The 21123-nt window shown below is 42.6% G+C and overlaps 3 protein-coding genes across 5 annotated transcripts in view; 2 read left to right on the plus strand and 1 right to left on the minus strand.

The window, feature by feature from the left end:
- EAPP (E2F associated phosphoprotein) overlaps positions 1-2348 on the plus strand; it is a 22830-nt gene extending 20482 nt beyond the window's left edge. The window contains exon 6 of the mRNA XM_053287162.1: positions 1702-2348. Within this exon, the coding sequence (XP_053143137.1) occupies positions 1702-1978 (277 nt within the window). The 3' untranslated portion in view covers positions 1979-2348. The remainder of the gene's footprint in view (positions 1-1701) is intronic.
- Positions 1675-4969, minus strand: LOC128341083 (uncharacterized). 3 transcript variants are annotated; one of them, XM_053287166.1, is made up of 2 exons: positions 4381-4943; positions 1675-3989 (listed from the first exon to the last, which is right to left on the minus strand). In XM_053287166.1, the coding sequence occupies exons 1-2, from the start codon at positions 4562-4564 to the stop codon at positions 3502-3504; spliced, it is 672 nt and encodes a 223-aa protein (XP_053143141.1). In that variant the 5' UTR covers positions 4565-4943; the 3' UTR covers positions 1675-3501. The 3 variants fall into 3 exon arrangements, 1 of the variants encoding a protein (XP_053143141.1); XR_008314194.1 differs by having other exon boundaries at positions 3347-4236; positions 4381-4969; XR_008314193.1 differs by having other exon boundaries at positions 3347-4261; positions 4381-4969.
- SPTSSA (serine palmitoyltransferase small subunit A) lies at positions 3942-20718 on the plus strand. The gene is made up of 2 exons (XM_053287170.1): positions 3942-4075; positions 19515-20718. Exons 1-2 carry the CDS (start codon positions 3973-3975, stop codon positions 19616-19618), a joined length of 207 nt encoding a protein of 68 aa, XP_053143145.1. The 5' UTR covers positions 3942-3972; the 3' UTR covers positions 19619-20718.
- Positions 20719-21123: the final 405 nt, after the last annotated feature.

Below are 21123 nucleotides of genomic sequence, written 5' to 3' on the forward strand. Positions count from 1 at the left end.
AGCAAGGGAGAATGGATAATTTTTGCCGATCTCTTTCTCCCTCCTTCCCTCTTCAGTGTCCTGTGGCTCCTCCCCTCCCGAAACTCTGCTCCTGAGACCTTCCAGAACAGGATTGTACATGACACTGATTACTGTAGTGGAAAGAACACCTTAGCTGAAATTACAATGGATTGTATCCTACTGTGCAGTTTTTATAAACTGAGGCAGTGCTTACAAACTACCACAATTGTGGCACTGTCACCAACTAGGATTATTAAAAGCTTCCACTCTACGGCACATAACAGCCCCTTCAGATAGTACGCAAAAACTGTGTGTACAGAGTCAGTATTTCCCACTATGTAAGCAAAGTATGAATGGCAAACTCTCTGGAGGTTGACAGCCAAACAAAAACCACCTTCCTGGTGCATGCCCATGGTATGTTGTCTTCCAGCTGTATCCCTTCTTCTTCCCTATCCTTGACCAGTTGGTCATAAGCTTGTAGGTCATTAACTTTTACTTAGTGTGCAGTGCTATGTTTGGAAACTGAGCAAAGAGGCACCTTTTAAAGTGATGGTTCTTACATTTAGCTGGAGGAGAGCAACTGTCCCTAACCAACCCCAGAACAGCACCCTTCCAGTGGCTATTGCTGGTGTCAGTTTCTTTTTAGATTATGAACCTCTTTTGGGACAGTGAACCATAACTTATTTTTCCTGTGTAAACCACTTCGAGAACTTTTGTTGAAAGAGCCAGCATTGTGTAGTGGTTAGAGTGCTGGACTAGGACCGGGGAGACCCGAGTTCAAATCCCCATTCAGCCATAAAACTAGCTGGGTGACTCTGGACCTGTCACTTCTCTCTCAGCCTAACCTACTTCACAGGGTTGTTGTGAAAGAGAAACTCAAGTATGTAGTACACTGCTCTGGGCTCCTTGGAGGAAGAGCGGGATATAAATGTAGTAGTAGTAGTAATATAATCCTGTCTGACTGTGTAAATAAAATAATAATAATATATGAATATTCATATTAAAACCACCTTGAGATTGTTTTTAATGAAAGGCGGTATATAAGTTCAACAATCAATCAATAAATACTAGTAGCCATAGATGTACCTGCCCTTCAGGTTTTTGGGTCTTATTGGAAAGAGTATTGTAACCATGATGTGGAGAGGACTGGAGACATTTATGGAAGACAGGTCTAAAAATAGCCATGATTGAATCAAAAAGAAAACTTCCATGCACAGAGACAATCTTTGTATGCCAGTTGCTGGGGACAAACAATATGAAGGGCTGTTTTAATGTGCCGCACTCTTTCTAATAATAATAATAATAATAATAATAATAATAAATTCAGTTTCTATACCGCCCTTCCAAAAATGGCTCAGGGCGGTTTACATAGAAAAATAATAAATAAATAAGATGGATCCCTGTCCCCAAAGGGCTCACAATCTAAAAGAAACATAAGATAGACACCAGCAACAGTCACTGGAAGTACTGTGCTGGGGGTCGATAGAGCCAGTTACTTTCCCCTTCTAAATAAAGAGAATCACCATGGTAAAAAGGTGCCTCTTTGCCAAGTTAGCAGAAAGTAGCATATGACTACTTTCCTGAAATTCAGACAAATCTCTTTCATCTCTACTTTTTCTTTACCTGCAAATCTGCTCAATTCAGGAATTGCATTATATTATCAGTCAATAAAAGGTGATTGCATTCCTTTTTTATTTTTAGGCACGAAACATACAAAACTCAGTATAGAGCAATGTTTGTGATGAATTGCACCGTTATCAAAGAAGAGATTTTAAAATACAAAGGCCCATTGAACAAGAAGACAAAAAGAGGGCACAAGAAAACTAAACAAAGCAGTGAATCCTTTGTTGGCCTGGAAAAACAGGAAGAGGAGGAAATATATCATCCTGTAAAATGTACAGAATGTTCAACAGAAGTAGCTGTCTTAGATAAGGATGAAGTTTTTCACTTTTTCAATGTTCTAGCAAGCCACTGCTAAAACACAGAATGTACATAGTTTAAAACTGTACTAAACTTCCAATGCAGAGAATGTCTTTGTGTTATTGTATCTTTTATTCAGAGGTCTTCTTTACTAATCCAGTGTGGAAATCATATTCTTGCTGCACTCTCTCTACTAGTAAAACAAGTTAACTTTGTGTACATAATTCATGTTTTTAGAAGTTTTTGTATATAGTTTTTATTCTGTTAATTAGAATAAACACGTTACAAGAAAGAGAGTGGGTCAGAATTCTGCAGGCTGCATAGTGACTAGCTGACCATTTTGGTGGGTGGTGGCTATTTGCATTACAGAAAACATGATTTATCTTGTGTAAACTAGACACTGAGTAATTAAACTATGCTGGATTTGATTTTGTTGTGTTCTTCATTCACCCCAAGCACTGGAAGCCTTGTCTACTTGGTTCTTGCTCAGTTTCAGATGGTCTATGAGATGCATCTTTCACACACTTTCTCCCACCCTTGAGACAACCGACTCAATGGCAATCCCAGGATTTTCAAGATGGACACACCCACTTTGACCTTGCCTACTATCTTATTGTCAATAAAAGGTCTCCAAGGGAATAGCTACACCTCCTGTATTAACTCTCTTGTTTGTGACCAATAATTCTTCCCTTTGCTAAAGTTTGTAGTTGTAGTAGGAGAACCATATAGTTCTTGCCTGGCTAGGGATAATCTCTGGAAAATACTTTGTTGTGTGCTAATGATATTCCATTTAACCTCCTTGGTCCCACATTTGTACTTCTAATATTATCTTGCTCTTGTTGAAGGCCAGATACTGAATCTAGAAAAGATTGATAAATTTAGCTGGTCCTGTGGGCTGGTGGTAACTAACAATGAGATTCAGCCACCCCTGGTTATGAAGGATTGCAGATTTATGCTGCTCTAGTGTATATTTTCTGGTTGTGCTTCCATGCTTCCCCTGCCCCCAACCCCCATCTGATAAAAAGGCTTCATCTCTGTTTGGTGCTGACTTAAATTGTGTGTGTGACTGCTCCAATATGCTAACTACAGTATGTAGGAGTACCTTCCCGATACTTTATATGTCTTATAGCACACAGAGGATCACAGAGGTATTTGTTATCTATCTTGAGGCTTAAGCCCTTTCTAAAGGTGACATAAGTACAATGTAAATCAAATACAATTTTGGTACATGGGAAGAATATAAAATGTAAACTAGTGGGTATAATCACTATTTTATATATAATCACTACTACTATGGGAGGCGGGGAAGGGAAGGAAAGATTGTAATCTGGTCAGTTGGCTCTCGTGTGTATTTGTTTTAGTCTCCTGTTTATCCGTGTGTGTGTTCTTTGTGAACACCTTTCTTAAATAACCAAAATTTTAAAACTTTCAAGTTATTGTGTTCATTTTATAGAGTTACATTTTATGCAGCATAGTATCAAATTATTTTGCTCACTATTTATCAAAACCCATTCAAATTGTCTGAATGAGTTATCAAAACAGTTCTTAAAATTAGTGTTTGAATCAGAACTGAATGCAGAGTTAAAACAAACTGATGGAACATGAACTCTGAGAAGGTGGCTTGCCAGAAGCAAGCCAGGCCGAAAGAGCTTCAAGGCTGGAATCTGGTCTTCGGTTCTCGCACCTGCCCGGAAAAGGTCGAGAGGCATATTCATCGAGAGGCAGGCTGAAGCGCAACAGGCGGCTCGTGCCTGCCGTCTTCGTCTTCCGAGCCCGGCTGACTCGCCCTCCTTTCAGCAACCACCTAGCACGAGAAGAAACCTCCCGCAGGCACGGCGACGAAACTTTACGTCGGCTGGCCATGCCCCAGCGGGGAAAGGCGCAGCCTGCCGAGAAGGGGCGGGGAGCAGCCGAGCCAATCCGCGGAGAAGCTGCGGCACCACCAAGCTCCCTCCCGCTTCGCCCGCCGCCGCATCTGGTTTTTCGGCCTCCGCTTGGCTGCCTGAACTGCCTGTCTGGCGCGCAGTTACGCAGAGAGGCGCTGCCGGGGAGATGGCGTTGAACTCGGCCTGGAAGCAAATGTCGTGGCTCTATTACCAGTATCTGCTGGTCACCGCCCTCTACATGCTGGAGCCCTGGGAGCGGACGGTCTTCAGTATCCTTTCGCGTGCTCGCTTGAGAGCGGCGTGGGGGCGAGGAGGGAAGGTCGCCGGCGTCGTTGCTGGGAAAGTTCCGGCTAAACTGGGCGCGGCGGGTGGGGTAGTCGTGGCACTGGGGGGGGGGGGGGAGGGCGAGGTCGCCGAGCAAGAGGAGGATCTGCTGGGCGGGAAGTAGAAGAGATCTGTGTGGGGAAGCGCAAGCCGAGAGAGAGGCAGTGTGTGGGGCCGGGCGGGGGGCGCCCTGTGCCAAAGTCCGGTTTGGCAGTAACCCTGTTCGGGGCTAGGACACCCAGGGGCCTACCTGTTCCTGGAGTGGGGAAGGTCATGGCTGGGCTTGAATTCTTCTCTGTTCCGGCATGTACTTCTGTGGCCCCATCATGCTTCCTTCTTTCTTTTCTCCCGGCCGAAAGCTCAGAGCCGCGGAAAGGCGGCTCCCAGTGGCCCGGCATCCAGGCACTGCTCCGGTTTATAGCTCTTCTTGGCATTGCCAATTTGCTATGGGATTAGATGCTCCAAACCTAATCGTTTGATTGAGCGGTGGGAGGGGAGGCATGGTTGAGGCGCTGGCTGGGACAACAAGTGTCAGCTGCCTTCTTCCTTCGCTTAGTAGCTTCGGGTAAGTTCCATGTCAAGAGGATCCATTTGAATCACTATATGTCTCTTCTTGAATTACGTGTATTTCGCTTTTGCCACGGAATTCTGATGATCTTGCTGTTGAGAACACATGGAACTCCATGTGAGTTCCACCAGAGCTCTGCCTCCTCCATTATGGTGTTGTGAAAGCACAGTTTTGGTAGCCAAGGGTGCCCTGAGGTGCTATGTTGCTTCCTTTCTATAGAAGGCACCAGGGGCTTAGGAAGGTTGGAGTTGGCCCAGAGATGAGATTTTAAAATGCCCCCCCTTCACTGAAGCTCAGCTCATAAAGTAAAGAAATCTTAAATGAGGCTGAATAGTGGTAATAAAAAACAGTTGTGTGTGTGTGTGTGTCACAATAGAACATCATCCTAAATTATTTTTTCAAAGGTTTTGTAAATTGTGGATGATGCAAGTCATTTAATGGTACTAGAGAAAGACATGCTGTTCTGGTAGCTCACTCACACCAATTTCAGAGGATAAATACAATTGAAAGAAGCCTGGGCGGGTGCGCTGCTGGGGGAGTCAGTCATGTTGCTTGCCTTGGGGGCGGGGGCCCAAGGCAGTGGGCCCCCAGAGAACTGTCTCCCCTTGCCCTATTATAGTGTTACCTGAGCAAATGACCATTGACACGGATAGTGAAAGAGACAAAGGTTTATTTCTCAGCGCTGAGGACGACCCCTGGTGCCTTTTGGCAAAAGTCCAAGGAGCGTACCTCTTACAGACTAACAAGAGTTTATAAAGATTTTCCTCCACCCCTAGGCATCAACATTCAGCCCCAAAGAACCAATCAGTTCATTACATTCGTACATATGCTTGCATAGAGGCTGGACTTTGCGCTCTAAGTTTCTGAGTTTCTATTTCACAGCAGAGAGATAATTAATTAATAGGAGAAGCCTTCACATTCCTAGAACAATGCAGTTACTATTCAGGGGAGCCTATCTCTCCCCGCTGCTGCAAACCCCCACTTATTCTGCTCTGGGCAGATAGCTGACTTAACACTTTCGTTTGGTCTGTACTTTTCCATCCCACAGAGGCACTGACTTGCAAACACACTTTCTACAAAGCAATTACAAAGCAGCTTTCTATTAATGCTACACATGTCACATCTCCCCCCTTAAGAACCTTCTAATTATAAAATTCAAGGTTCTTCCTCAAGCCTCCTTAATTCTTCAGTGGCAATTTTCATATACATCACACACACATATCCTTAACCACCCATATCTGGCATGATTTGATATATATATAAAAATTTTACACATAACAGCAAAGTGTACATATAAAGATCATACAACTTATAGCAAGCAACATGATTTTAACCCATCTTTATCCCAAATAAAGTATAAATAACAGTCTTGCATTGTGGAACCAGATGCTTCTGGTGATTAATGGGTTATCAGCTTGTGGAAAGCGATAGCAATGACAAGTCATGTATAATCACACTGATTAATACAAGTGTCTATAAAATTTTAGGTAAGGCTTGGGCCAGCTTAATGTCTTAGAGCATAAAGGGATCAGTAACTTGGGGATAGGTGCAGACTTGCAGGTAAATGCTCTGGTTGAAACAATGAGATGATTGGCACAATATATAAGTGAAACAATAAGGAAATGACTGGAGAGCAAGCATGTGAGGTCCATGACCTTACAGCACAGGAGATAGCAAGGTTTTCAACATAATGATAGCACATAGTCACTACAAGAAAGTAATATAAGAAAGTGGTGCAAATCATCAACTCCCACCCCCCTTAGTGTCCTCTAAAGTCTGTCATGGCCAAAAAGGAAGCCATGGAGAGCTTTAGAATTCAAAATCTAAAAGTCCTTGGTAAGGAAAAATATATTTTAGTCCTTCAGTTGAGAACCAAATGCTCTTGTAAAATGTTGCAGGATTTTGGCTATCCTGATCCGTGTTGTTTTGGCTTGTTTGGCTAGTGTCCACAGACAAGCTTAAATGTTCATGTGTTTGGGAGCCTTGACTCCCTCCCCTTGTGGGCAATCGGATGGTTCCAGGGCTTTACAGCTTGGGGAAATGGCTGTTACGTGTATGACTCCACAGAAAAGTGAACAAATTGGCTTGCTTGTTTGTTATCAGGCAGTCTTCAGGCGTTTGTTGTCTATCCTTCTCCTATAACACTTGGAAGCAGGAAGATGAACTGTGCATTAGGCCTTCTTCCTCGAACACAGGACAGGGTAGTAGATAGACGTTCTGTCACCCTTGGGTTGGACTGGAAATGCAGATAGGGACTGCCCCCAGGTAGCTGCTGCTGCTGATTGTTAGTTTTCCTGGGTCACTGTTGATGGAGACTCCCTTGGGATCACATTCTGGCGATGGATCCAGGTATTCCTTCGATCTGGGGAGGAACAATCCTTCTTGGAAAGACAATTCAAGGCACTGTTGGTTGCAAACCTGTTTACTTGAGAGAAAGACAGGCAAGTGAGTTGCCAATTCCCTCCCCCCCATGTAGGGACAGCATCCTGAGACTAAGTCTCTGGGTGCCAACCGTTAGCACAAAAGGAAAAGTCAAGTTTTCAAGGCAAATAATACAAAGGATGGATAAAACCTGAGGCTATTTTCAATTTGGTCTTTTGGCATTTTTTTTTCTTTTTCCAATTTATATTTTTGTTTTCCTGCTTGCCCTGGGCCCCCCCCCTTTCCCTGAAGACCAGAACAGGGGATGATGTCTTCATTTGAGGCTTGGTGGCCAGGCGTGAGGCTGTGTGTGGGGGCTGGTGCTTCTTGGAGGCTGGCTGGCTTGTGTTGTAGGCTGGTTTTTGATCACGAGAACAAAACAGCAATCCTGGGCAATAGCAAAGCAATAAAGTCAAAAAGAAAAAAGGCATTCACATTTTTCACCCCCCTTGTGAGTTTGGGGTTTTGAGGAGGCATTAAAGCCTTTCAGGTCAATCACAGTCACTGCTAACAAAGTCCAGTTTCCATGTGGCATCTCACATTCTCTTCTGCATCCTGTTTTTCCTCTTTACAACAACCCTGTGAGGCAGGCCAAATCATTTGAGTTGTAGGCTCTGTGTCGCCCAGCAAGTGTCTTGGCTGAATGAGGATTTGGACTCGGGTTTTCCCGGTCTTAATCCAGCACTCTAACCACTGCACTACGTTGGCTGACAATCATACTTACAGTCCTTCGTCAGGGCAATCAATCTCCATCCAGTATAACTGACTTCATCGTCAGTAACGTGTAGATAGTTGTGGTGTCCCAGTTCTCCATCTTTAGCCTCATAATTAACCAGTCACTGATGGATTCAAGTTTGGGTTTGACATTTCTGTAAAGTGAAAACAACCTCTCGAGACAAGGAAAAAGATAGCCCACAGTCAATCCCTGCCCTCTGTTTACCCACAGCTTGGGCATTACCTGACTTGGCATGTCCAGTGAGATACTATACCTTGGTAAAGTAGGATTGTTTACTACACAAATTACACAGGCTGTTGCCACATGTTCTGCAAAAGGGTACATCCAAGAGGCACAAAAGTGTCTTTGTATTGACTAGGGAAAAAAACCAAAGGATTGGTTCTGCAATAATTCCACATCCATCTGCTGTTCTTTACCAGCCATCCTCTTGTAAGTGCGCCCCCCTGCTGTGGTGCAAAGTCGATGTCCTTTTTTTTTTTTTTTTTTTGAATATGTGGGGGGGGTTGTGCCAAGATAGTTAGCACAGGAATCAAAGATGCTTGGAAACAGGAATAGAAGGAGCAGCAGTTTTAACTGCAGCATCTGCCATCCAATTACCCTTTGTCACTGGGTCATTTTCCTCTGGTGACCTCTGCTATGGATGACTGCAACCTCTTCTAGTAGTGTAACAGCAGTCTAGAGTTCTGATATCTGTGTCCCATATTTTACTTCCTTGTTTCCCACTGTTAAAATCTTCTTTCTTTCCAAGTGGCCCCATGAGTTGTGTAAAAATTACCTTGAAGGTGATGAGCTCTGCAAGCTGTGCTGACTGAGATACCTGGAGAAAGAGCATGGTCAGTCACTTCTCCATAGCCAGCTTACGTTGTCCATCTTACATGAAGCTGCCTCCATCTGTGTACAGTTCATCTTTAAGATCAGGATGGCTTGACATAGATGCAGTCCACAGCTTGCAAGCAATCATGTTCTTGGTCTTCTGTAGACTCAAAAGGAAGTAAGTTAGCTGGATTAAGAACAAAGTAGTAGCCATGGAAACCCCAGGATCCTCACCAAAGTCACATGATATTCAGTCACGTGTGAGGGAGTCAGCCATCTACTGCCCCAGACTAATCCCTTTTAGCTGGGAAATTTCCAAGGTGAATTGCAAACCGATGCTTTGGAACTCCTTGCCACTTGCAGGATTGGCAAAACAAAATTCCTTTCATTAAATCTCATGTCTGGGATTTTAAGATTCAGCTGCTGTGAAGGCAAAGCAGGGCTGGTGGATGAGTCAAATTAAAAAAAATTTTTTTGAATCTTAGACCATTTGATTAGTAGCTTTCAGTTTACATCAAATTCAACTAGCAGAAATATTGCATAGATTTTGCAAAACATGACAGTAATACAATTAGACTCATTTATCTTAAAATCCATTTTTCCTTCTCACCCACAATTAATCTGGCTGGAACACAAACTGCTTTTCGGAGAACCTCTTGAGTTCACAGAAATAGGTAAGATAAGATAGATCATTGTCAAGGAATTCAGTAAACATAACATATAAAGGCTTATGATACTCAGTAGTGGCAGAAATATCACAATTAACTTGATATAAGAATGAATGAATTAGAGCTTGCTCTCATGCCTAATGCATTTAGCCATAAGCAGCACTTCTGCAGAGGTGGGAAGATTCAGCCCTCAGTTGGCCAGCCGACCGCTGAAAGTTCCCTGTGTTGCTCAGGCCATGACCAATTTTATGTTCAATTAATATAATAATTGTGAATTTTGGAATTCAGTGTCAGAGCAAGTTTGGTCTGGAACAGTTTACAGAAAGGAAAAACAAAACAAAACATGTCACTGGTATAAATACATTCACAAATACAACAGAATAAACAGAATAAATACAACAGAAACCTCATCTTCACAGGGATGAGCTATAAAATTGATGTGGGTTGAATTCCTATACAGAACCAGAGCTTTGGGCTCCCTCTCAGAAACATGCGCGCACACACACACACACAGAGGCTCGTCTTGTGTATTTCACAGAACAAAGGACTAAACAAAGAAAACTTCATATGAATCCCAAAGAATTTTATAGCATTTTAAATATGTCAGCCATAAACTCAGTTAAGAAAGTAGTTTAAACAGAACAACCTTATCACAGTTATCTATGAAAACAACCTGTAATTCTATATTACCTTTCCACATCACAATCTTATAACTTACTGGTGCTTTTCAAGCATTTTTCTTTTTGTTGTTGTTAACAACCTCCAACAAAAATCCTTTTACGTATTTCCTTCTAGTTTTTTCCTTCTTCTTTTGTCTGCAATTCCCATATGCATTCCTTCAAAACTCCATTTTCTTTCCTCTTTTCCAACTCAAATAGTTGAAGAGAGATGGAAAAAGAAAAAGAACAAAAGCAGCCTTTTGTTCAGAGAAACTTTTGCAGCTAGGACAGTTATCTTTTGGCTTCGTGACAACAGGACAGTAGCAGCAAGATTTTTATTTATTTATTTATTTATTTATTTGCAACACAAGGGCAAAGCCTGGAAGCAACTTGGAAACAGAACACAGAGAGAGAAATGATTTTTGCAAAAGACAAATCATTCTTCCTTCTTTAACACTTATAAAACAGAGGCAAGTGCAAAAGGATGTTATTTTCGGAGTCAGGAGGCCTCTAACTCGAGTTCATAGTGGCCAAACTTTCATACAAAGGCATTTCAAAACATGTTTTCTAAGAGCACTCTTTGCTCCCATGATAATCACCCAATTTTTCAACACACACTCCAAAGGTGTACATGAAATCCGTTCAGATTTTGTGTACTTGCTATTTCTGCTACCCATAGCCCCCCCTTTGAGTTGGTCGGGCTTAGACTGTTTATTTCTGACTCAAAGCCGCCCCTCCTTGGGCTCTTGGCTTAAGTCACTCCTTCCCAGGCAGCCCTACTTCGGCTGTGGGGTTTTTTTTTGTTTTTGTTTTCTCTCTCTCTTTCCCCCTCCTCGAGCTGAAAGATTAAACCGCCCCTGCTTGGACTTTTTCTCCCCCTTTGCCCCTCTTGGGCTGAGGAGAACCAAAAGACGTCTTTGGATTTCACTCTCTCACTCACTCACTCTCTCTGTTCACACTTTCATTCACTCTTGCCTCGATTCCCAGATACGCCCTTCTCCCAGGGCGAGCCGTTGCCGTTAGCGAGCCTGTGTCCGCTGCCCCTCACGGTGGCTCGTGTAGACTGGACGACGTTCTACCCCAAGGGGGACTTTAACCAGAGGGACTTCAGATGGTTAAACCCTCTCCTCTCGGACTCAGCCGGGACTTTAACCCCTGTGTCCGAAAAGCCCTTACCTGTCCGGACACTCCTGCGTTGTGTTGTGTCTCGTTCCGCACCCAGTCAGGAAGTCGAGTCTGGCTGAGGCCCCGCGAGTTTCAAGCCTCTCCTTCCAGATAGAGGAAGTGGCGCCGAGGGGTCGCTCCTCGCGGGGCGGGAAGACAGACTTCGAGTCCACTTCGGGTAGGCCAACTGACCAGCTTGACCATCCGAGTCGGTCACGGCACCAGAATGTTACCTGAGCAAATGACCATTGACACGGATAGTGAAAGAGACAAAGGTTTATTTCTCAGCGCTGAGGACGACCCCTGGTGCCTTTTGGCAAAAGTCCAAGGAGCGTACCTCTTACAGACTAACAAGAGTTTATAAAGATTTTCCTCCACCCCTAGGCATCAACATTCAGCCCCAAAGAACCAATCAGTTCATTACATTCGTACATATGCTTGCATAGAGGCTGGACTTTGCGCTCTAAGTTTCTGAGTTTCTATTTCACAGCAGAGAGATAATTAATTAATAGGAGAAGCCTTCACATTCCTAGAACAATGCAGTTACTATTCAGGGGAGCCTATCTCTCCCCGCTGCTGCAAACCCCCACTTATTCTGCTCTGGGCAGATAGCTGACTTAACACTTTCGTTTGGTCTGTACTTTTCCATCCCACAGAGGCACTGACTTGCAAACACACTTTCTACAAAGCAATTACAAAGCAGCTTTCTATTAATGCTACACATGTCACATAGTTACACCCCTGGAAGGCACAATGGGAAACAAAGTACTGTATATTGAAGCAGGTGTCTTTAGAGGATATCTTTTTCTCCCAGATGCGATAACTCATATTGCTCCCCTGAAAGTTTCTTAGTGGTTGACTTGGGGATGAAGTGGGGTCAATACCGGTACTAGCTTTTGAGCAGTTTCCTCCCTTCTGAAAAGGAAGGAGGACTTTAAAATACCATGTTGGAGCATTATGAGACTTGGGTGAAGGCTCTGGGTGTGGGGTGGTGTTTAGTTGATGTGCTGTGATTTGGGTCTGCTGAACATACTGGAGTGAGGATTGTGCAGAGAAAAGGGGGGCACAACAGTGCTGTGTGTCATAGCTGAACTTGAGGGGATTTGAGGGTAGCCCTTCAGATTGGTATGATGAGCAGTTTTGGGCCATGGGGCTGTGATTGTCATGACTTCCTGCGGAAGCATGTTTTCAAAACAAGATTGAGACATTGTGTTAGGAAGAAAAGTGGTGTTTAAACATAATCTTTCTGTGCAGATTCATTGGAAACTCTGGAAGTTAAAACAAGTTATTTAAGGCTATATAATATGTTATATCCTTCAATGATATATTCAGTATCATTTTTAATGTTGCAACTTGCATGTCAGTAGTAAAAGCTTTTGGCCACTGATTAGAAATCCTGTCCTGGCTAATTTTTTTTTATTTATTTATTTATTTATTTATTTATTTATTTATTTATTTATATATATTCGATTTCTATACCGCCCTTCCAAAAATGGCTCAGGGTGGTTTACACAGAGAAATAATAAATAAATAAGATGGATCCCTGTCCCCAAAGAGCTCACAATCTAAAAAGAAACCATAAGATAGACACCAGCAACAGTCACTGGAGGTACTGTGCTGGGGGTGGATAGGGCCAGTTACTCTCCCTCTGCTAAATAAAGAGAATCACCACATTAAAAGGTGCCTCTTTGCCAAGTTATCAGGGTGCCAAGTTATCAGGGCAATATTATAGGAATATTAATCAAAGGGGTTCTTAAATAACTGTCTTTAAACTGTGACAATATGCAATGGTTTGTGCTTGCCATTTTATAATGCAAGTTATTTAGTATTCTATTCACTTAATATGAATTACAGAACCTCAACTATTTCTGTGACTCTTCCATCCATTTGCCTCCATCCATTAAATGTGTTCCTCATTTAGTGGCTCATCTGTTCTTATTTTTCTCTACCTTCCTTTGTCTGAGTAAGATATTTTCTGTTAAGGCTTCCTAGTAAAATTTTAATTGTTCTTAGGTCATCAGAAGTACAGTATCTCTTCTGCATTTCTCTGTATTAGCTCCTCAGTATAGATGATATTGCTCCTTCAAGAGCAAATCAAACAGAATTATTTGCTCCATAGACTTTATGGTTCACATAGAAGTTAAACAGTGCTGGGACATTCAGCAGATTGACATAAGTGCTGAGATGTTTAGTAGGGTTATCTGGGAGAGCACCACCTTCAGTATGATCCTTTCAGTATGAACATTAAAGTCATTGGGAAAGGTCTGTCTCTGGCTGCTGCCAGCTTGTCTGGTGGTGACTTGTGGTCAGGCCTTCTCTGTAGCTGCTCCTGGGCTCTGGAATGCACTCCCTACAGCTATTAGAGGCTTAAGAGTTTAGCAGCCTTTTAAAGAGCCCCCCAAAACATATCTTTTTAGCCTGGCTTTTACTGACATGATTTTAAATAGGTTTTAATTTTTAATGAGTTTATTTTTATTTGTGTTTATATTTGTGAACTACCTAGAGCCATCTGGGTGAGGCAGTATAAAAATCTAATAAATAAATTTAATTATAAGATTCCAAGCTTGGGTGTTAACACCATTTCCCTTTCCTTTGATTGTTGCCAAAAGTGAGGAGTCTTAAGATGTGTTCCTCTTGACCAGGTTGCCTAAAACTGACCATTAGTTGAAAATGAAACTAAGTAGTAACTCTGGTAACAAGAAACCTGAATGTCCCCCTCCCCCGCCAAAAAAAAGAAAGAAGAAAAAGGCACAGAGGATTGTGTTCCTGCTGCTCTATCCATGCTTCTACAAGCATGGGATGTTGCATGGGTTAATGTGTGCAGTTCTGTATCCATTACTCCAGTGCTAGATATAGCCTTGATTTCCCAGTACAGCTGACCCTTATGTGAAAATCTGTATCCACACACAGACTGCTCTTCTTAGACTGGGATGAAAGTCTGTACCCAAAGCTCAATTGCAGCAGCATATCTAGTTCCAGGTAGCTGTCTGATGCTCTCTACAGAGCTAGCATCTGAAGCAAATCTCCCTTCTATGTGTTGGATAAGCCCATCCTGAAACAAAACACTAGCTGTGGTGTGGTGGTCACATGCTGTCTTAAGTGTACCAAAAGCATACCTTTCTCTTGCATTTATTTTGGGATCCAATGTTTAAAGTCTTTTCCTGTCTGACCCTTTGAGGGCAATTTATTCTCTAGTGACGTACCATTTGTGGTCTGCCCAGTGGAAGGAACAAGAGAGAATCTTGCAGAAAGCAGATAAGCTGAAAGCCAGCGAAGATGAGGCTTGAACAATGGGCTTTGTTCAGCTAAATTACATTTTTGTTTCTGGGATTACTATTTGACTCAGCGAAGGATTTGTGTTGATCTTCTAACAATTTTTCAGTTCTCTAAATTAAAAAAAACGGGATTGTAGCCTACTGCTGATTCTGTTACCTTGTACTAAACTAGTGCAACCTAGTTCTGTAGAGGCAGCCAACAAGGTCAAAAGGTCAATTTATTTTTATTTTACACATTTTTATACCGCCGCATATGCAAGATCCTGGGCAGTTCACAATCTAAAAACACAACAATTAAAACATAAACACAATTAAAACAGTTTAAAATACATATAAAAACTCTAAAACTTTAAACTTTAAAAATATATACAAAAAGCCTGACTAAACATGTATGTTTTCAGGCCTTTTTAAAAACATCCAGAGAAGGGGAGGCTCTAATTTCATTAGCAATGCGTTCCAAAGGCCCAGGGCAACCCTAGAAAAGGCCCGGTTTCGAGTTGCCACCAACTCAGCTGGTGGCAACTTCTGCAGGACCTCCCCAGATTATCTTAATAGCTGGCAGGGTTCATGAAAAAGGAGGCGTTTTCTTAAATACCCTGGACCCAAGCTGTTCAGGGCTTTAAAGGTAATAACCAGAACTTTGTATTTTGCCCACAAACCTATTGGCAGCCAGTGTCATTCTTTTAAAATGGTGATAATATGATCTCTTCAGGTAACCCCAGAGACCAACCTGGTGGCTGTATTCTGTACCAGCTGTAGTTTCTGGGCTGTGTACAAAGGCAGCCCAATGTAGAGCACATTGCAGTAGTCATGTCTGGATGTTACCAGCATATGCACCACTGTTCTAACGTCACTTATATCCAGAAATGGATGTAGGTGGCATATCAGCTGAAGCTGATAGTCCTCCTGGCCACTGCCTCAACCTGAGACACCAGGGAGAGCTTTGGGTCCAGAAGTACTCCCAGACTATGTACTTGCATTTTCTGGGGGAGTATAACCCATCCAGAACAGGCAGATCTAAGCCACTTCCTAAGTTCTGGTCTCCTATAATGAGTACCTCAGTTTGTTCTCCCTCATCCAGTCCATTACCACCTCCAGGCAGACATTTAGGGAAGTTAGGCCATTTCCTGATGAAGTTGACATGGAGAAATAGATTTGGTGTCATCAGTGTATTGATAACACCCTGCAACCAAATCCCCTGATTATCTCTCCTAGCAGTTTCATGTAGATGTTAAAAACATTGGAGACAGTATGGAATCCTGGGGGATGCCATATAAAAGTTCACGTTCTGAAGAACAACAATCTCCAAGCAATACCATCTGGAACCTTACCCAAGAGGTAGGAGCAGAACCACTGCAAAGCAGTGCCTCCCACTCCTAATCACTTCAGGCACTGCAGGAGGATACCATGGTCAATAAAATCAAAAGCCGCCGAGAGATCCAAAAATATCAAGAGTTGTAATCCCCTGTCGATTTCTTATTGGATATCATCCAGCCGGCCAGGGCCATCTCAACCCCATAGCCCACCTGAAAACCAGTTTGAAATGGGTCCAGATAATCTGCTTCTTCCAAGACTGCCTGGAGCTGAAATGCCACCACCCTCTCAGTGACCTTGCCCAGCTATGGGAGGTTGGAGGCAGGCCTATAATTGCCTAATCTGAGGGATCCAATGCAGGTTTCTTCAACAATGGTCTAATTGCCTCCTTGAGACACAGAGTAATTCTGACCTCCGTCAGAGAAGCAACCTCCCTGCTAGACTGTATAAGTCATGTAGGGCAAAGATCAAGAGAACAGGTAGTAAGGCAACGTGTCCCAAGCAGCTTGTCCACATACCCGGGAGTCACAAACTGAAATTGATCCAATTTAAACCACACAAGAGGAGCTGCTTGACACCTCCACAGCAGGCTCTGCAGTGACTGTAGAGTCTAGTTCAGCTCGAATATGAAAGGTTTGATCTGCAAAAAACTCATTAAAAAACAGCACAATGGATAATTGATGGATCCAAATTCTCATTCAAGGGGGGAGGGGTATACAGAACCCTAGACAACTCTGCTGGACATGAGGTTGCAGAAGTAATAATAACCTGCTAATATTAGTATTACTTGTGTAATACTAGCTTATTTTGTCAATGATGTAGATTTTCTGGAAACTTTGAATTTTTCCAGAGTTCTAGATCAACTGTGATCTGGTTTAGCATGCTTGACTTATTTTCAGTAAACAAAACTTTAAAAGTATGACATGTGTGTATACAGCATGTAAATTAACACCTTGAATGTCTTTCCAATAGCCAAAAGTACTTGAGTTGAAATGTTTGATAAGGAAAAAAAAAATTCAACATGCCCTTCATATGGTTATGTTTCAAAGAAGTTCAAAACTATTTGGAGATTTTATTGGAATACTTGTAATTTAAAACATAACTCAATAGCATGCATTTCATTAATTTAATTTCAAAACAGAATTGAAGGCACTAAAAACTGTCAACCTATTAATTTTTGCATTCCCAACTTTCATTTATCCCTAGGAAGCATACATATATAACAACTGCGCAGCTCTTCAGGCATGCTAAAACATAGACGCCAACTTGACCACTATTGTAGCTTGTTACATTATAGATTTTATAAAACAATTTCATCTCACACCACCTTGTCAAACTGGCTCAAAAATCATGATGCAGTGTATGCACTATGCTGCAACTGGTACATTTAAGTGATTAGGCTGTCTAGGCAAAAGGGTGTTGGTCATGTGTGCATGTATAGGCAGTCCTTGACTTAAGACCCAATTAGTGCCTGAAAGTGGTGTCTTGCATCAGAACATCTTAACTTGAAACCAGTTTCCTGTAGGGAAAAATAATATGAATGGGGGCTTAGTTCCTGAACCGAGGCCAGATACCCCCTTCTTACCAAAATGTCCCATGCAGCTGTATCCCATTCAGTTCCACTGCCTGGAAGAGGAGTTGCCAGACGCCATACCTCTTCACCATGCCTCCTGCCCTTCACGACTCAGCCAAGGTGCTCAGAAGAAAACTCCACAGCTGCCTATGACTTAAAACTTCCCCCACCACATGGCCAGCTTCTCTTTTCAAAAATTGGCCATGTCAGCTTGGAAGTGTAGTACCTGGCTTGCACTGCAGGAATGAGAGAGTGGGAAAGGGTAGCTTTGACCTCATGCTTGTGTGCTCTCACCTCAGCGTCCATTGCAAAGGAACTGGAGAACAACTTGGCAGCAGCCACTGCCTCCTCACCACACTCCAGCCCACCTCACCACCTGCTCTACCACCAAGGTCTCGTGCCAGAAACGCACAGGGAGGAAAGCATTTTCCTCATCCTTGCTCTCTTTCCCTTTGGCGCACACAGCAGAACAACAACACGGCAACAGCCGCTGCTTCCTTGTCTCACCCCACCCCACCCCACCTTCTCCCCTTCCACCAAAGCTTCATACCACATACACAGTGCATGTGCACGGGGTGAATTGCTTTCCTTGCACTCTCTTTCTCCCCTCTGTGCATGCAGCAAGAGAACCAAGCTGATGGGTAGGGTCCAGTGTTCCTTGTAACAGGGATTCTCAGAAGTTATTGACTACAACTCCCATTATCTGCAACTGCAATGGCCTCGGCTGGGGATGATGGGAGTTGCCAGCTTATGGGAATCCCAGAACACCGGTAGGGTTCTAGAGAGTTGTAAACTATTTTTTAAAAATGGTATGGGTGGTGGGGTGGGAGAGTGGCATTTTGAAAATATCGTGAGTGGAATTTGTTACAAGTAGAACATGCTTAAACCCTTTGGTGCAGGGCCTTCAGTGTGTGACCCAAGGTTAGGGCAGCGTATATTCTTTTATTGTATGATGACAACTAATATTTATATACCGCTTTTCAACAAAAGTTCCCAAAGCAGTTAGCATAGATATAAATAAAGATGGGTCCCTGTCCCCAAAGGGCTCACAATCTTAAAAAAAAGAAAGAAAAGCTGAAGGTGTTGAGAGAGCTTCTGTTGTTGATTCTCTGTGTGCAGAGGCATGAAATCAACCCGATCTGCCTCATTTGGGAGAAAGGCAAGTCAGGGGAAGTGACTCTTTCGCCACCTTCTCTCCATGTCCCACCTGCAGTGCCTTCAGTGCGCCTGACCCGAGCCCCTGGCTTCGCGTAGTTTGGGAGGTGGGAGGAGCTCTCACTGCCATCCGCGTTCTGCCACTGCCACACAGCAGTGGCTTTTAAAGAAAAAAAAGAAGATTGAAAACAAAGGTCAAAAAGTGGGAGAAATTGAGCCCTGGAAGTCGGGACATCCCACGCAGTGCGGGACAGTTGGCAACCCTAGGGAAGGCTTCCCCACTCTTCCAGAGATAGCTCTGGGATCCAATGGAAAGAGTCAGCACACCTCTGATGTAACACTGGTCTTAGGCCAATCTAGGGTAGAGGTTTTCCCTCCCAACTGGAGGCTCCTCCTCCTTAATGGGCCTGAACTTGCATGTCTAAAGGTGAGTCAGGTTTGAACTGGTTACCTATTGTGAAAAAGGGCGTAAGCCTGTAGCTTGATGGCCCTGTGCCTTCAATAACAAAAGTAAAAAACTGTCCCTATTTAGTAACAATAGGGAGGAATGTCCCCCATTCAGAGCACTCAGAGTGGAGTGTATGTGTAAGACATTATTGAGCTAAGATGGATATCTGCGTTTCCTCACAATAGTAGTGGTGTTTACCTTATTTTTCATAGTCATGCTAAGTTATTGCCTATTAGTACTTTACTAATTGTGTTTACAACTGGGTGCTAGCATTTTTATTTTACTGCTTGAGATAAGAGAGCCAGCGTGGTGTAGTGGTTAGAGTGCTGGACTAGGACTGGGGAGACCCGAGTTCAAATCCCCATTCAGCCATGAAACTAGCTGGGTGACTCTGGGCCAGTCATGGATCTCTCAGCCTAACCTAGTTCACAGGGTTGTTGTGAGGAGAAACTTAAGTATGTAGTACACCGCTCTGGGCTCCTTGGAGGAAGAGCGGGATATAAATGTAAAAATAATAATAATACTATTAATAATAAATAGCAGCTTTCTAGCATATTGTCAACATGTGGTTTTCCTTTACTGCCATTCAGATTCTATGCTAGTGTCCATCCTTGGAATGGCACTTTACACTGGTTATGTTTTCATGCCTCAGCATATTATGGCAATATTGCACTATTTTGAAATTGTGCAGTGATGAAGAATATTTCAAATAGTGTTCAGTAAGAAGCTGAGGACCAGTAGACTGCTGAGAAGAGCTGACCATCTACAGTTTCTACAAATGACAAAATAAGCAACACAAGATAGTGGTGACTTTGAAGATGATGTGGTCAGTTGTATCCACAAAGGGATGTAATATTACCTGAATGGCATTTCCTTTCAATTTTTCAAGATTCCCTTGGATAGTAACTTTTGTCTATTAACATTGTGATTGTACCTTTGATATCAGTATTTTCTTAACTTTGTGACAGTCTCAGTATTACACTCTGAAAGCTTTTTCTTAATGTAACTTTGAGTACATTTTAATTGCCTTCTATTTTTAATCAAAAACCATCTTATTAAATGGGGCTAAAGCTTTTGCTATTGTATGGTTATGTCCATCTGGGTATATTTCTAGTAACACATTTTGTAAGAAAAAAGTGTTTAGATTCATATGGAGATGTGGATATATTCATTGAATCTTTCTTACAAAACCTTGTTTGTAAGACCTAACTCAGGTGCTTCAATTGTTATCTGGACTGTTTGACAGAATATTTGTGTACATCACTCTGTTTTGCTTTAGCAAGAAATGAAAGCCTTTTGTGTTCAATTTGGAGAAGAATGAAACCACTTAGTATTGTAAGGGGAAAGTACTATTCATCAAGATTAAGTTTATGCATGCCATTTAGTGTTTCATGGAATTTTGTGACAGCACTATTGCTGGTCTTAATAGCTTGGAACTGAAACTAAATTGTAATTGTATGCTTCCCAAGGATCATATTTTAGTATAGATGGAGTGAAAAGACCTTGACTTTGGCTGTCTATTGTATAATCATGTCTGTATTGTGAGTCCTTTATTTGTGAGTCTGTTGTTGTAACTAGTGTTCAAACTCTTTTGAATACTTACACCAAATGACCAAAATATAAGGGTTGAAGTGGACTTGAGTTAAAACCACAGCAATAAGGAGCTGTCTACTAGGCGGAAGTTTTGTCTTAAGTTTTTATAGCTTTTTCCAGGTTTGTATTCTGAAATGTTAAGATGGCAGTTTTTAAGGTGGGGGTTATTTTTTGTTTTTCAAAATAAAAGCTCAAAACAGAGTTGATGCCAAATGTGGCGTGTCCTTAATTTTCGAAAGATGTATTGGTTAATGTTCCCTTGGGAACGGCTCTTGAAAGGCACTAAATACTTGTTAATACTTGCTCATATTTAAGACCAACAAGCTATGAATGAGAAAGCCCTTGGCTCAAATGGCATTCCAGATATGACCACAACAATTAAGGCAACCTACTGAGATTTCTGCTTTGGACCTGTTTGCGATAATATGATCTCCCTACCTTGCAGGGTATTGGAGGGATTCAGTGGCATAACAAGCTCTGAAGGAGAAAATGGCGGCAGCAGCCAGTGGGAAAAGATAAGGGCAGCGGGTGGCCAGCCGGCCAAAGAAAAAGGCAGCGGGCGGGAAGAAGATGACGCTGTGGGGGGCGAGAGGGAAGAAGACAGTG

The sequence above is a fragment of the Hemicordylus capensis genome, chromosome 1, assembly GCF_027244095.1.
Source record: "Hemicordylus capensis ecotype Gifberg chromosome 1, rHemCap1.1.pri, whole genome shotgun sequence".
Classification (NCBI taxonomy): Eukaryota; Metazoa; Chordata; class Lepidosauria; order Squamata; family Cordylidae; genus Hemicordylus; species Hemicordylus capensis.

Excerpts from the sequence above, each read along its gene's own strand:
- LOC128341083 (XM_053287166.1), bottom strand. The coding sequence starts at position 4,564 with ATGCCAAGAAGAGCTATAAACCGGAGCAGTGCCTGGATGCCGGGCCAC. Across the intron at positions 3,990-4,380 it reads CTTCCCCACTCCAGGAACAG|GCCGAGTTCAACGCCATCTC; the intron begins GTAGGCCCCTGG and ends ATTTGCTTCCAG.
- SPTSSA (XM_053287170.1), top strand. The coding sequence starts at position 3,973 with ATGGCGTTGAACTCGGCCTGGAAGCAAATGTCGTGGCTCTATTACCAG. Across the intron at positions 4,076-19,514 it reads CTGGGAGCGGACGGTCTTCA|ATTCTATGCTAGTGTCCATC; the intron begins GTATCCTTTCGC and ends ACTGCCATTCAG.